The 16,745-nt window shown below is 34.7% G+C and overlaps 1 protein-coding gene across 1 annotated transcript in view; it reads left to right on the top strand.

Annotated features, from left to right (window-relative positions):
* The first annotated feature begins 2,484 nt into the window (after positions 1 to 2,484).
* Positions 2,485 to 16,745, top strand: part of LOC126972069 (transmembrane protein 214) — a 29,869-nt gene continuing 15,608 nt past the window's right edge. The window contains exons 1-5 of the mRNA XM_050818645.1: positions 2,485 to 2,768; positions 2,850 to 3,007; positions 4,887 to 5,172; positions 5,755 to 5,943; positions 15,233 to 15,450. Of these exons, the coding sequence (XP_050674602.1) occupies positions 2,651 to 2,768; positions 2,850 to 3,007; positions 4,887 to 5,172; positions 5,755 to 5,943; positions 15,233 to 15,450 (969 nt within the window). The 5' untranslated portion in view covers positions 2,485 to 2,650. The remainder of the gene's footprint in view (positions 2,769 to 2,849; positions 3,008 to 4,886; positions 5,173 to 5,754; positions 5,944 to 15,232; positions 15,451 to 16,745) is intronic.

The following is a 16,745-nucleotide window of genomic DNA, read 5'->3' as shown; positions in this document are numbered from 1 at the left end:
ATAAATAATCCAGAAAAACTTACATGTAATTTATTAACATTCCATAAAATATATCAGAAATTAAATTAATCACAACAAATATTCCGCTCACCAACACAATTCCTCATTGCCATCGTTAAAGTCAGGTTAAAGCTACGTAAATCTGTGAATTTATCTATAAATAAATAAATTTATTTATTTCTTTGTGCAGGTTTGTTCAGGTTCTACAAGGACGTTTTCGTAAAAGAGTTAAAAATAAAAATCTTTTACACAAATGCTAGGGATGCAGATTGAGTCATTATACCATATCGTACATTTATTATATAAGCAAAAAATCCAAACTATTAATTTTTACGGAGAATTTATTATTTGGTACAAGAGAGAGGTCTACAGTTCCACCTTGTAACTTTTTAAAACAAAATTTAATAATAACCCAGTGGTTTTTAGTATAAGTTTTTTTTTATAATGAATGTCAAAACATAACATTTATTATTAAACTTATTATTATAAGTCTTACATTTAACTCATGAAACTTTTAGGCATAAAATATTTTCACTTAGTTACTTTTAGGTAAATTGTATTGGTATTGTATGCACTGTATTATAAGAACTCACACTTATATTTCTATTTTGTTACTTCGACGCTCCACATAATATATGTAACCAAACAAAATGGAACTAACGTTTTACTGGTCATCAAGATACAACTGCCTGTATTTTAACTTATCTATCATTTACTAAAATAAATTAGATTAATTGTTTCTGAAATTATTTAAGCTATCAGCTTTAACATTTTAATAAATAAATTGCAAAGTTACCAACATAAAATCACAGTTATAAAGTGGAACAAAAATATTATACAGTTAGGCTTTCCGAGTTTCAAAGCAAAATAACTTGTAAGTGATATAATTTCTGAAAAAAACACTTCGAATTGGCGGAATCAATGGAAATGGCTCATCTGCATTATTATGTTCAAGCCTTACCTAGCTTCACATTGCATAATATGCGTAAATAAATCGAATTCAAAATCACACTGGGCTCCAGCTAATTCAAAACGAAAATTTTGTACCAGCGTAGATACAGCAACATCCTTTGTCGAAGACCATAAAAGATCGGCAGCTTCCTAGTGCTGTTAGAACTAAAACGGCTATTAAGGACGCGTTCTCAAAACAGAGAGGTATCGAATCGCACCACTATACTGACACATAAAGGTGTAATATATATACATAATATGTTATATCTGCATGTTATGAGCATCACAAACACGATTTGTCTCTCTCTAACTTATTTATATTTTAGGAGCAAGTCCATTCTCTGTCAATACTTATGTTATCATTAACAAAGTCTACCTATGTATAGGCAGAGGTGGGCTAAACTGTTATAATTTTTCAATGAATTATACTGTTGTGTTATATTTTTCTAACTGTTGTTGTAAACTGTTATAATATATATTAGATATTATAAATTTTTATCGAAATTATTTACCCTGATAGTTGTTGTCGCGGTTTGATGTTATTTAGTGTTATAATATAACATATTTGAAGAGGAATAATTTCTTTAACACTAAGTAGGTACTAGGTAGATGGTATTTTTTGTTGTGCTTTTTAGAAAGCTTTTTTTTACCTGTGTACCTACACAGAACAATCTTGTCGACTAATGAGTTAAAGAAACTATTAACTAAACGTATATTTACACTATTCACAAATTTTATTTTTACACTAACACTTGTCTATTTACATAAAAAAATAAAAACAACTGAAGACGTATTATATAATACACATATCCATTTAATTTACAATTCATACTATAGTTTTTACAAACATTTTACTTTAAAAGTGATAATAATAATTTTCGAAACACAACTAGCAGTTTGTCAATTTAAAAACTCGCAAATAATGATTCTCATTGGAAATATAATGAATGAAAGTGTTGTTTTATCCAAAATGTTATTTATCTTCGTCTCATCGCAAGTAAAAATAGCTCTAATGTTTATAGCGAGAGTGTTTACAATACTTTTCAATCTAAAACAACAGTGTTATAATTTTATATTTGTTCGTCGCAAGTAAAAATAGTTTTTATTGTGATATACGAAGTGTTCACATTACTTTGAAGACTAAGCACTTACTAAAGCGAATACGAAAAAGTGCCATCTGTTAAAAATATTAAATTTACAAAATTTTAATTTCATTAAAGAAACGCACCACTTTCCGCTCGTGTGCATAGATGGCGCTGTAATTAAATTTCAAACGAATTATAACACTATAGAAATAATTTATATTATAACAGTCTAGTGGCAAATTTTATAATGTGTTATACTGTTGTAAAAATATATTGTAATATATAATGTGTTGTGTGTTATAACGCCCATCTCTATGTATAGGTAGTTGAATTTTTAGTTTGACAGCCACGTATATACGCTACCGGCCACTGTGGAACTTTCAAGTCGAAATTTTTGTCAATGTGACAACATTCATACCTCGATTGCCAAACTTTGACGTGTCGACCGTCTTGTTTGGCGATTCAAGGGGAGGCGATTGGCCGATTGCTTTTTAAATTTAGTTGTAAAATATCGCTGAAATCTCTGACGTGTGTTCGTGTCACTAATATATTGCAATAATAAACGACAAAGTTTCAATTTTTTTAAAAACCTTACAGTAAAACCATTGAATAAAATGGCTAGTGGTCAATGGGAAGTTGTGGGAAAGAATAAAAAATCCCAAAATGGTAAAATCAAAGTTAGTAATGAGGACAAAAAGCCGACCAAAAATGGGCCGAAGTTAGAAGATCTAGGTAGGTTCCATGATTTTAATACTAAACTAAATTTATAAATATATTGCTGAAGGTTTTAATTACTTAAAATATCTTTTACAGTTCCATCTTCCCAAATAAAATCCTATTATGCTGGAATGGCAATAGATGATACAAGGAAACCTGCAAAGGAAAAGAAAGGTGGTGAGAAAAAAAAGAAAAACGAAAAAAAAGATGATAAACCTAAACCTGCAAAAAATCTTCAGGAAGCCTTAGAAGCTGTAAGTGTTGCATATCCGAATATATAACAGGCTTATAACATTCAACTGTATTTCATAAGTGATGGCTTTCACTTTACCTGCAGTAAGTTTGCAATTTTAGTGTTCATAGTAATAAAACAACTAATCTACTACACAAAAATATCAAAAATAAATAAATTAGAGGCACTAAACACAAAAATAAGGGGACAATAGACAAAAAAAAAGGTAATTTTTATAAAAAAAAAATCAAAGGGCAATAACTTGAGATGGGTTAAGTTCAGGGTATGGGTTTCATAGGCAAATCATTCAGGAATGATGGAAACTACAACCTCTTATGGTCATTTTCAATTATTTATCTCTAGTTATGGATACATTGTTGTCACTGTTTAATGACAAGATCTTCTCTGTCTATAGTTGTAGTCCAATGCTTTATGTCAATAGGTTATTGAAATGTATGTAAGCATAAAAGGATATGTCTACCTCTAGTAAGTTAAACTAAGGATAGATAGGTTATTGAAAACGGCCACTAAAGGATTTAGGTTGACTTAAACCATAACCCTGTATATGTAGTGGTCCCTACTGTCATTGATATTTTACCAAAACTGTTTCAAGATATACATTGTCATGACTTAAGGACTATGATGGTTACTCCATATTATTATTTGCCCTCCTATGCACATCATATCATTTTTGACCAGATAACCTCTGCATGGCTGAAAAGGTGCTTGCCCATCAGGGTGCCCACAAAAATAAAGAGTGACAGCTTAAGCTGATAAGTTGAAATGTCCATTTTGGATACAGTGCAAATATCACTCCTCTCGACTGTTTGAAGCTTGTGTGGTTTGCCGATTGGGTAGTCTGTAGTATGTGGGTAAGAGAGGTATATCCATGAATGCATTTGGGTGTAGAACAGTGGTATGCACCTAAGGTACTGAGCGACACCTTGCAAGTTCTCTGGATCATTTATACCCAATCACCCACTGTATCCCTTAATACATTATAGAGTCACCCAGTTGTCAGAGGCAACTTGTTCCAGGGATTGATGACACTCACAACTTAGCACTGATGTGAAGGTGTTGTTCTTAAGAGCAGGTTAACACTATCTGAGAGAATTCTGACATTGTAGCCATATACTTTCCTTCTTAGTATATGCATCTCAATCTATTCTTGATAATGTTATGTACATGTACATTAGAAAATTTGCTAGAAACTGTGTTAATCATAATTTTAACACCAGAAAAAAATATAAATTTCCAAATGCTTTGAGTTTTCTTTAGTGTTAATTCCGCTAATATTTGCCTTTAAACAATTCAACACGTGTTTCGCCTCTACACGAGGCATCCTCAGGATATGTTGACTCGCCTAACTCTGGCACAAGACTCTCGTCTCGTCTAGAGGCGAAACACGTGTTGAATTGTTTAAAGACAAATATTGGCGAAATTAACACTAAAGAAAACTCAAAACATTTGGATAATTATGGATTTTCGCAAAGTAACACCTACTTCAATAAATTTTTAAACATAAATTTGTTATGCTTACTACTTGCTTAAGTTAGCCTATTTTTTTGTTGGGCATTGTATATTATATGCTTTTAGAACATAATCCCAGAATATATGTACAAAAAACTCAAAATGACATCATATCAGGTTAAAAAGCTCATTACAGACTAATTTATCAGTGATTGCAAACTTTAGACTTGTCCATGCAAATTCTCAATTGATTTAGACCATGTGATAATTATTTTTGAAATATATGTTTAAGCGACATTCTTTCTTAACTCTGTTCCGAATAACTATGATAGAGTGGGCCTGTGTCCAAAAAGAAATTAATGTTTAAAAAATGTAATTGTGTTCTATAATTAAATATTAAAATTATTCCAATTAATTATTTATTGTTACAGATTGATCCAATAGAATTAGCAAATATAATAACAACAAACAAACTAAGATTTTCCAACGCACCTCTGGTTTGGCTTAAAGAATTAGCTAGCCATTTGAACTCTAAAATTCCATTTGATGTGGAGGACCCAACATTTTCTAATCAGGAAGCCACATACCCAGTCAGTGCAATTAAGCCACCTGAAATCAAGAGTAGCATTGCACAAGTTCTCAAAGATGCAGGCAAAGCAAATGCTCAGTTGTTTTTTGATGTAACACTGACAGCTTTAGCCAATGATATGAGTAGAGGTAAGTGAATGACACTGCATTTGGAACAAAATCAGTCAGCCATGAACAGTGTCATTTTATTGGAGGTAAACTGTATGAGTTGGATGAGGGCAGTGCAAGACCAATCGTCATGGAAATCTTTGGGGGAGGCCTTTGTCCAGCAATGGACGTCTTTCGGCTGATGATGATGATGATGAACTACCCATTACATTTTTTTTATGACAATAGGGGATAAGACATATCTATTATTATCAGCTGAAGTTCCTATGATACGATGAGACAATCATCGTATCATAGGAATGTGTGGTTGAACGAATACTTTCAAACAACCACTTTGGGGTATGTTTATGGGGCTGCATTACGGTGTCTGCCATCATCAATGTATTCACTGTTCTGTTGTTCTCCTGTTCTAGCATAACATCATGGCAGGTCGTTTTTGTTGCCAGATCTTAATTTATTAGTGTTAAAATCCTACAAAGATAAAACTCATCAAAAATTACCATACATAATCATTCTTACTACTTGCCTATCATTATTTTGAGTTGTATTTTGTTTTCTTTTAATAGATTTTACTGTTATTTTAAATAGTAATGGCTTTTATAGGTCAATCTGTAAATGGACACAGGATATTGTTACAAATGCTGGCTTTAGAGAATCCCGAATTTTGCATTGTGTCTATTCAGAAGAGTATGAGTCTAATGAATTCCTATCAAAATCGTCCACCAATTGGTCTCTCTTTGTTGTGGGCATTGGGTCAAGGCGGACATGAAAACTTTGCTGTTGGCATTAAAGGTGAGTAAAGCATAATATTATATTTCCTTAATTTCCCACGTCTTTTTAACAGAATATAGAAATAGAAGATAGAAATATTTACCAGGGATGATAGTAAATTCAAGGTGTAAATTATATCAGAGCTGGAAAGATTTAAATGTGGGTTGAGCCTTACACAAAGGTTTTCATACACTCTGACAAAATAGACCACTATGTACTCTTTAATTTAAATATGTATGGAAAAGAAACTTCACAATTTGAGGGGGTGTACAATAGCCAAATAATAACAGTAAAGTCCTTAAAGCTATTATGTATCGTATGAAGCCTACTGGAATTAGTTACAAGCAATCCCTTATTTCTAGTGTTATAATAATGAAAATCACTATTAAGAGCAAAAAGGTGACGATTTTCGTGAACATATATTAAATTTTCCAATGAACAGTCATAATATTTATTTCTTTAAATTTTTCTATGAGAGACGGTCTATAACCAAGCTGATATATAGCACGAACAGCTCTCTTTTGCAGAGCAAACACTATATCAATGTCAGCAGCATGACCCCATAGTAAAATACCGTACGTCATGATGCTGTGAAAATAACTGCTGCAAGCCCTATACGAAATAAAAATAAGTCAATGTGTGAGTGATATGTGCATAAAACTCAACCAAAAATTTACAATCATAGGCTGAGATCTATAATAGAACGTACTTCGAGTTTGCTCATACTTTACTTACGTAAAACTTAGCTGAGTGTTACCCTAGAATAATGTTTGATTTTGTTTTTATAGTCATTTGACAGCTTAAGCTAAGAGATCCCAATGCAAAAGTCAACCTCGCGTTTTATCTCAGTCCGTTAAGAAAATTTATTGAAGTAGGCGTTACTTTGCGGAAATCAATAATTATATAAATGATTTGAGTTTTCTTTAGTGTTAATTCCGCCAATATTTGTCTTTCAACAGTCCCGTGCCAGATTTTAGCGAGACGCCACATCCTTAGGATGCCTCGTGTAGAGGCGAAACACGTGTCGATTTGTTGAAAGACAAATATTGTCGTAATTAACACTAAAGAAAACTCAAATCATTTACATTCCGTTAAGTTTAACGTACTTAAGTAAAGTCTGAGCAAGGTCTTAGTATGCAAAGAGAATGTGGGCGGCGGTGATCACTTAACTCCAGGTGTCTCGTACGCTCGTTTGTCCTCCTTTTCCATTGATAAAAGTCAATGTGTACAACGAGCATTTTTTAATGACAGGTATTATATTTTGCATACCAATTTTTTTTAATAGAAAATAGCTATTAGAAATTACATTTACAAAAAAAAATAGCGCATTTGCCTATTTTTGTAATAATGTTTCACTTCGATATCTTGCGTAATACTGATAACGCCTTTTTGCTTACTGAGGCTATAAAGCTCAGTAAGTGGCTAAAAGGCGAACTCGAGTCTTGTAACTATTAAAGAGACTGTCCACAATCACAAGGGATATCCGCTGCTTCATAGAAGAGCTTCGCAAGCAGCGGAAAGAGCAGTTTGTATGTGTATTATTTGCAAAGAATCCGAAAAAATGAAAATGCTTCCCAAAGTAACTATTCCACGCGGACGAAGTCACGCATAAAAGCTAGTGCTTCTGTAAAATAGATCATTACAATGTTCATATGTCACTGTATTTCAAGAATTCTTAGCGGCACTGCAATGTCGTCTTGTCTCATATGTTGCTCGTCCTGTCACTGTTTCTTATAAAAAAATTAGTAGTCTGTATAGTTGGTTTTCGGACTACCGTCCATTACCATTTTACGTGGTAACGTCATAAGAAATCATTGATGAAATATTGAGTACTTTTATGAGTTGAATTGAATTATTATCACTGAATTATCAATATTTTGTATAATACATAGAAGGAGCTAATTGGAAATTACAATTATTCCGATGAATTGACATTTATTTGCATTCGTTAATTCAGATATTATTTTTACTCAAATTTAAACACATATTTCGCCTATCGTGCCTCTCTATCGCTTGTTCCCCGCTCTCGCTTGCACGCTCGACGCCGGCGTCAATCCATTTATAAGCCGTTATCACGTCTAAAGGCAGTTTAAAATTGATTCACATTTGAGTAAAATTAGCTCGAGTATTCTTTTTTTATGACAATAAGGGGCGAGACGAGCAGGACGTTCAGCTGATGGTTCAATTGATACGCCCTGCCCATTTTAATGCAGTGGCGCTCAGGATTCTTGAAAAACTCAAAAAATCTCCTACAATTGCGCTCGTCACCTTGATACATAGGATGTTAAGTCTCATTTGCCCATTAATTAAAATAAAGAATGCTGGGAGAGTTTCTTGCGCCGCTTTTCCTCTCTAAGAGCTCCATTTGTTTCCGAAGCGGTGTTAGTATCTAGTATATTAGAAATCACATCAAAAAGAATTCGAAAGGAATCGATTTTCCAGAAAATAAATGCATTTTAATTTGACTAGCTACGGCGGCCTTCAGACCGAAACACAAATGTGCGATTTATTTAGTAATGAGCAACCTGTTTCATGGTCTTTACATAAGTGAATGTTTGGCTTTAAAAATAACGTAAAAGAGAAAGGTCAGCACTTTCGAAGCGTAACGTATGATATTCTGCGGAATATACTGCAACCTTATCATTGTTTGGCAGCCAAACAATAATCCGCGTAAACATGTTCAAATCATAATTGCACTAAGGCCCGTATTACAAGAAGTGTCTCTGTGTGTTTTTCCTCCTATTTTGTAGTCTATACCCAAAATCGTAACGAACTAAAAACTGTATGTAGTCACGAACTAGTAAAAAATAAGGACTCCGCGCCGTGATATTAGCAATTGAAGCACTTTTATGCTAGTGTGTGTACGGTTACGGGGTATACCAGATACACAATTTTTTCTCCCTTAAATAATCAATATCCGGACGACCGAGCCTTGCTCGGATTTTTAAGAATGTACAAAACTTCGACAAAAAAAAAAACTAATAGGACTTCTGGATTCGAACCGGGGTCTTCTGCTTTCCTTATCACCCAATTTCCCATCTGAGCTATTAGTCTTGTGTATATTGGCGAAATTTACCTTTGTATTATAATGTTATTGCAGCTGTTTCTCATTAAAACACAGATAAAAGCACATTTTTTTGAAGTTGAAACTTAGCTAGATCGATTTATCGCCCCCGAAATCCCCTGTATACAAAATTTAATAAAAATCGTTGGAGCCGTTTCGGAGATTCCGATTATATATATACATATATATATAAGAATTGCTCGTTTAAAGATATAAGATATATCCTCAAATCATTTTATAGTATTGTTTTTACACTATTTCACTACGCATGACGGCATTTTCAAAATATTTTATTGCGACGCAAACTTATCTGTCACAGACGATGGCAAATCTCATAATGGCGGCCGGTCGGCTTGTATTAGTGTAAGTGTATGCGTGGGGCTATGTATTTACACGTTTACCGGCTTGTTTTGGTGCCTCACTGTTATGTAAGGTGACACGGAGTCCTTCTTATTTTACTCGTCCGTGTATGTAGGAAGTATATATTTATTAAAGAATACTTGCTGTGTAAATAAACATTACTGAATCCAAAAAAGAACTTTATAATATAATTTATGTATATTTGTCGTTTGGACTGTTGGTATGACGTATGTCCGAGTGAAATGCAAATAAAACTGATTAGATTCAATCCAAAATTTTGGATAAATTTAAACAAGAGGTTGGGATAATATATAAATAGACACTTAAACTTAATTAGGTACTATAGATAAAGGCCTCCCCCAAAAATCTCCACGACGATCGGTCCTGCGCTGCCCTCACCCAACCCATAAAGTGTACCTCCAATAAAATCCAACGTATTCCGGCGATCTTGACAAGATCATCGGTCCATCTTGTGGGGGGCCTAAATAATACATCAGTAAGATATTGCATTAGTTATTTATGCAACTGTTGTGTAATAAGGGGTATTAAAACACGAATGTGTATTTATAATAGTATCACATGAGTGTTTTAATACCTAATTATCAACAGTTTGCACAAGACTTTAACTACACCCAAAATATGAATCCTCTAAAAGATTCTGAAACAGTTAGCTTACTGCTAACATTAAAACACCAGTCCTAGTAGTAACCTAATATCATCCATTACTGATTATGTACAAATAAACTAAGTATTAATGAAACAATTATTTATTTTAGTAGTAGTTTACGTTTTGTTTAGAGCAATAATTAAAATTCACTCGATTATAATATTCTTTTGCAGCGTTTAAACTGAATCGCTCATTTTTTGTAAACAAAACAATAAAAATATCGAAGAAAAATGGCGGGTTCTGGTAGTGTGGAACGCGCGTAAACGTAAATGTTCTTTTTTTGAAATTCATACAGATACCACGCATCGAGCAATAAGAATGGCTCTAGGAGTGTTGTTATGAAATTCAGTACAACATTACAACACTCGTTTGGATGATGTAATGGTTATTAGAACATTGGGTGTTTTAATGTCGGCAATAAGCTAAGTGTTTCAGCATCTTTAATAGAGGATTTAAAGCATGGGTGTAGATAAAAATATAAAATCAATCATGCCAGTCTAACGACCGCCTTATATCGGACCTCTAGTTTAAGATTTTTTAGCGTATAGATTTTATATTATGCGTCTATCGATTCTGAATCTGCATTTTAATATTAAGTTTTATACAATCTATGCGAAGTGATGCAACATAAATACTCAAACGTTTCAATGTATTGAATTTAAAAATTATAAATATATTTTATAGGTAAGTCATAAAAGCTGTTAATTTTTAGACTTACTGATTCCCGTGACTTCGTCCGGGTACACACATGACTGAGCACGTAGTAACAGTAGTAACGCGTCTACTGTGACGTAGTGCTTATAAAATCCTTGTTTCTAATACTGTAATATATATCTTTATTTTTTTTTTAGAAAAAGGCTTAAATTTATTCAAATCTATTCAGTAGCTTGTCCGTGGTGCGGCGGTGATCAGTATCATTTATGCATTATAACCACACACACTGTAAATAAATAAAGGTGCAAATTATGCAAACATTTTATTTATAACTAGCTGACCCGACAGACGTTCTGTAGATCCAAAAAAAATACTGTTTTATACGAATTTTGCCAATAATATTTCAAAACATCAAGAATTATTTCGTAAAAAATGCTAACTGTTGTTATAATGAAATTGTTTCACAGCGGAACTGTCAAACCGTGCGTCACTAAATTATCTCATAGAAAATATTGAAAATAAAAATAAGTATGCGTCCAAAATCGAAATAAAAACTATCTCTCAAGTTGGACCAAACAGCATTCCATGAAGTAATTAATTAAAATCCGTTCATTAGTTTAGGGAGTCCATCGCGGACAAACAACGTTTCACGTAATTTATATGTACTAAGATTATAAGTTATAGTTTACACTTATTGTTCATAACGACCTCTAATTTAAATAAATAACCAATTAGAACAACTGTATTGATTTAACAATGTAAATAAATTTAGTGCATCAAGCAACGGCTGCCATTTGGGCTGTGTGATATATTTCTCCTCGCATAATACATCAACCTGACACCTTTTAGAAGGTCACTGATATCTCCTAACCTTTATCTCGAGTATCAGTTGGTCGCACCACCTGTACAGTATTGTGTCAAGTGATACGAAATATTATACTTACATAAAATAGTTTTATATGAAGTGCATGAGACGGTTTGTAATAATAATAATTATAAAGCCTTTTTTATTTCACATCCTTAATATATGTACATTTCAAATGTTGTTATTTAGTGTTAGTTTATATTTTTCTTAATATCTAGATGTTAGTACGTGTTACTTATTTGGACATGAACCCCTCCTCGGGTGAAGGCCTCCTCCAACTTTTCCTTCCACGCGTCTCTGTCTTTACCCGTTATTTGCCAGTCGTTCCCGGCTATTTCCATTACTTCATCAGCCCACCTAGTTTTCGGTCTGCCTACTCGTCGTTTTCCTTTAAGGACTCTACCCACTACAACGTATCATACCATGACCGTGCTATGAACGTATCAGACACTACAAGCAACACGATACGCTCTACTACGCCCACTAGAGCGTATCAATTACGTATCAAAGTCGTATGTATCGGCTTTAATGACCGGAGCGTCAGCATATCATCTCATTATCTTCCACGTGACAAGCCCGTGCGTAACGATTTTAGCGACGGAAGGGTCCGCATATCATCTCCGTATCATCCGAGTGCCATATCCGAGCGGACCCTGTGCGCTGTTGTCGCGTTTGTAGTAATTCACCTGATTGGCAACGCGTTTATAACGGCCATCTTACGCGGTTATAACGCGGGTGCTCACCATTTCGCCGCCTGCGCGAACCGGTGTGGCAACGTCGCGTGTCATGCACAGAGCGTATCGCCACCGGCAAAATATTCTCGCCGTCAATACTTGCCGCTCCGTGCATGACATGCTACGGTGCTGGTCGGTAACGGAACGGGCTAGTGGGCATGGTCTCATACTTTTTAATACAGAGAATATTTTTTTGCCTGACACGTTCATAGCACGGTCATGGTATGATACGTTGTAGTGGGTAGAGTCCTTTAGGTCCCTTCCATTGCGTGATTCTGAGTGTCCACCTGCTGTCTTTATAGCGACTTAGACGGTATGTATCTTCTATATATTTCGTCTTATACAGCATTAACTTTGCTTACCATTATTCCGTAGATAATTTATACGTCTAGATAGTTTCCTGGTGTAAGACAATCGATAAAAACAGGCCAGGTTTAATATTTTAGTGTGTGTGACAAGCTACGTCTTACACTCGCGATTTGTATGACACTTTGTGTTAGTGTGCATGCAATGCCTAAAATAGAGGTTAAATCTAAACTCAATATTTTTCGACGTATTCACACCTGTCATAGTCTATCTTTTTTTTATGGAATAGGAGGACAAATGAGCGTACGGGTCACCTGTTGTTAAGTGATCACCGCCGCCCACAATCTCTTGCAACACCAGAGGAATCATAGGAGCGTTGCCGACCTTTAAGGAAGGTGAACGCGCTTTTTTTGAAAGTACCCATGTCGTATTGTCCCGGAAACACCGCACAAGGAAGTTCATTTCACAGCTTAGTAGTACGTGGAAGAAAGCTCCTTGTAAACCGCACTGTGGAGGACCGCCACACATCCAGATGGTGAGGATGATATCCTAACTTGTGGCGTGTCGTGCGAAGGTGGAATTCGGCGGCAGGAATCAGGTTAAACAGCTCTTCGGAACACTCCCAGTGATAAATGCGGTAGAAAACACACAATGAAGCGACTTCTCTACGCAACGCTAAGTGATCCAGCCGTTCACAGAGCACTGGATCCCCCACAATTCGAGCTGCTCTACGTTCCACGCGGTCAAATGGATCGAGCTGATACTGGGGTGCGCCAGACCAGAGATGACAGCAATACTCCATGTGTGGCCGGACCTGATTATTATATCTAGACGTAGTAATGATTTAAGATTGATTCATTATAAATCAGCAATTAAATGCTTATTGAAGCAGTATGAATGTAAAAAACTTGATCTCCATTAAGATAAAGGTATACAGAAAGTCTCCGCTGACGCTGAGAATACTTAATTTAATAACATTTTATTAAATTTAGTACCTATTCATTGTATTAAGTATATATATCTATACTATTCGTAATTCATAACATTGTAAGCAATGTTTCTATGTATATCTCTTGATTAGTACTCTTTACCTAATTACTTAGTTATTTTTTCTCTCAAAAATTATTAAACTACTACTCATATTGTGGATTATAATAGTCAGACATACAGACACATTATTGAACTATGGAATAACAGACCGATACACGGGGAGTACTAATATCCTAAACACAGGGAAACTTAGTTAGGAGTTAGAGCTCAGCCAGTAGATTGTTGTCATAATGTAAACTACATATCTACCACTCCAGCAAAATATCAGTTTTCTGGAAAGGCACCAGCTTTTATGTCTGTTTAACATAAAACCTACTGTCTGTATGTGCCTAGTTTCTTTAAGAAGTCCTAGCAATAAAAACTTCGTACCTACTTGTCTAGATGCACTTACCAAACTTAAGTATGTAGGCTTCTTCTTAATGTTTGTATCTAAAGGTTGTGATGTATAATGTTGTGTAGTAGGTATTATGAGTATGTAGTAACTTGTACATGGCTTTTTTGTATAATGCGTTTCCTTTTGAGACAAAATAAAATATTTGTATTAATGTATTCTTAATTAGAGTCTTGTTTTCATTCTTGTATATCAATGCATGGAAATAATAACTACATGATGTGTTTGTAAATGTAAAGTTATTCAGTATGTATTTGTTTTATGTCCCAAATAAAATATTCAATGATAAGTTTAGAGATAATGTAAGGCTGTATTCTCCTATTTATTATTTCCGACAAGAAAAATCTATATATATATAAATAAAATTGGAGTGTCTGTTTGTTATAGTGAAATAACCGTACTACATATATATGAATATATATAAGCTAAATACACCAAAATATCATTTTTTTTTACAATTTTTGTCTGTCTGTTTGTTCCGGCTAATCTCTGAAATGGCTGGACCGATTTTGACGGGACTTTTATTGGCAGGTAGCTGATGTAATAAGGAGTAACTTAGGCTAACGATTATTTTAGAAACATAAAGTATTGTTGCAATGTACAAGAAACGGTCTAACTCTAAAATTAATTTATATGGCAAAGAAACGTTTGCCGGGTCAACTAGTATAGAAGAAAAGCCCAGATGGGTAGTCCAAAATGGTGGGCCATGCAATTAAATTTTAATCTTTCACAAAACTAGTTTTAAATAACATAATATATTATACAACGTTATGGTACGGAATGCTTTTTGTGTGAGTTCAACCCACGCTTGACCATTTTTTTTTCTATTATTTTTTTTATGTTTTTTTTTATGATAATAAGAGACGAGACGAGCAGGACGTTCAGCTGATGGTAATTGATACGCCATGCGCATTACAATGCAGTGCTGCTCAGGATTCTCAAAAAACAAAAATTCTGAGCGGCACTACAATCGGCTCGTCACTTTGAGACATAAGATGTTAAGCCTCATTTGCCCAGTAATTTTACTAGCTACGGCGCCCTACAGACCGAAACACAGCAATGCTTACACATTACTGCTTCACGGCAGAAATAGGCGCCGTTGTGGTACCCATAATCTAGCCGGCTTCCTGTGCAAAGGAGCCTCCCACTGGTATTACACTTGTTCGATAATTTTTGAATGTGTAGGAGATAAAACCAATTTGTATTGATTTTGTTCTAGTTTGGCAAGAAATATTCCTACCAATAATAGAGCTGAAGAACTACACCAAGTACGTTATCAGATATCTGTCGAAGCTTCTAGATAGGCACGTGAGCATGGGTGACGCCAAGGTAACCCAGGACCAGCTCTTTGCGATGTTCGACTTAGTGAACAGCAAGCGAGGAGGCCTGTCCAAGGAATTGTCTAGTGACCTAATGAACCAATTAGTCAAATATAAGGTAAATATACACTATACGTACAAAACCCACGGTCTAGTAAAATAATGACTCCGTGTCACCTTACATAACAGTGTAGCACCAAAACAAGCCGATTAACGTGTAAATACATAGCCCCACGCACACACTTACACTACTACAGGCCGATAGGCGGCCATTATGAGAATTGTCATCGTCTGTGACAGATCAGTTTGCTTCTCAATAAAATATTTTAAAAATGCCGTCGTGCGTTGTGAAAAAATGTAAAAACGACACTATATAAGTATTTGTGGCCATATATGATTATTTAAGGGAGAAACAATTGTGTAACTAGTATCCCCCGTAACCGCACACACACTAGCATAACGGTGCTTCACTTGCTAATATCACGGCGCGGAGTCCTTCTTTTTTTACTCGTCCGTGACAAAACCAAGGCATGTTGAGTTCAATCTGCCCTCATTTCTAGGTGTGAAAAATCTGTTGCGCCTCTCTAATACCTGTTTTTGTTTGTTGGTAAGGGAAAGTTTAGTGTCATTTTCGATCCCCGCCAAATTTTGGATTATTTTTAAACTTTGCACACTTATAAAGGACCGATGACAATGCAATAATTAAAATAGTCTGTGTCCCATCTTCCTTACCAGGATATATTGTACATATTTTGTACACCACTTTCTACACTTTCGGTAGACCACTGCTAAGTTTGATTGCAGTTTACCAATTCTTAAGAGAAAGTATTTTAGATCTTTTTTAAACTCAACAGATGCTTGTACATAATTAACTACCATCCTTTTTTATTAGGGACATTTAAATTTTATACCTCCAAGAATATAAACGGTTTAAAAAATCGACCATTACACAAAAAAGGGCGACCGCTGTCACATACCACAAAAGAAATATCTACTGTAGCCAATAGCGATTGTTTACGATATGTTGTGATTGATAACCAATGAGCATTAAATACTCCGCGCCCGCTACCTCATTTTGTTTTAGAGTCAAAGTTCTCTATTTGCAAGAAAACATTTCAGCTACCGCTGTTACAAATTTAAGACTAGGCACATGTTTCGTTTTGACAGACATGCAAATATTGCAGTGGTTTCATTTTATTATTATTATTCAATAACCGGTACATTCACGTTGGCCAACATAAAGCCATACCAAAAAAACCCTACAATATACAATTACGGAGCACAAACAAACACAATAGAGGAAGAAACATAAACTTGTTATGCCTACTACTCGGTTGGGTCGAGTTAGTAAGTCTTTTGTTGGGCTATGTATATGCTTCTACAATATGATCCCAGAAAATGTACAAAATAAAT

Source organism: Leptidea sinapis, chromosome 25 (assembly GCF_905404315.1).
Source record: "Leptidea sinapis chromosome 25, ilLepSina1.1, whole genome shotgun sequence".
Taxonomy (NCBI): domain Eukaryota; kingdom Metazoa; phylum Arthropoda; class Insecta; order Lepidoptera; family Pieridae; genus Leptidea; species Leptidea sinapis.
The sequence above is the reverse complement of the archived record's forward strand: the minus strand, read 5'-3'. Positions and strand labels throughout refer to the sequence as shown.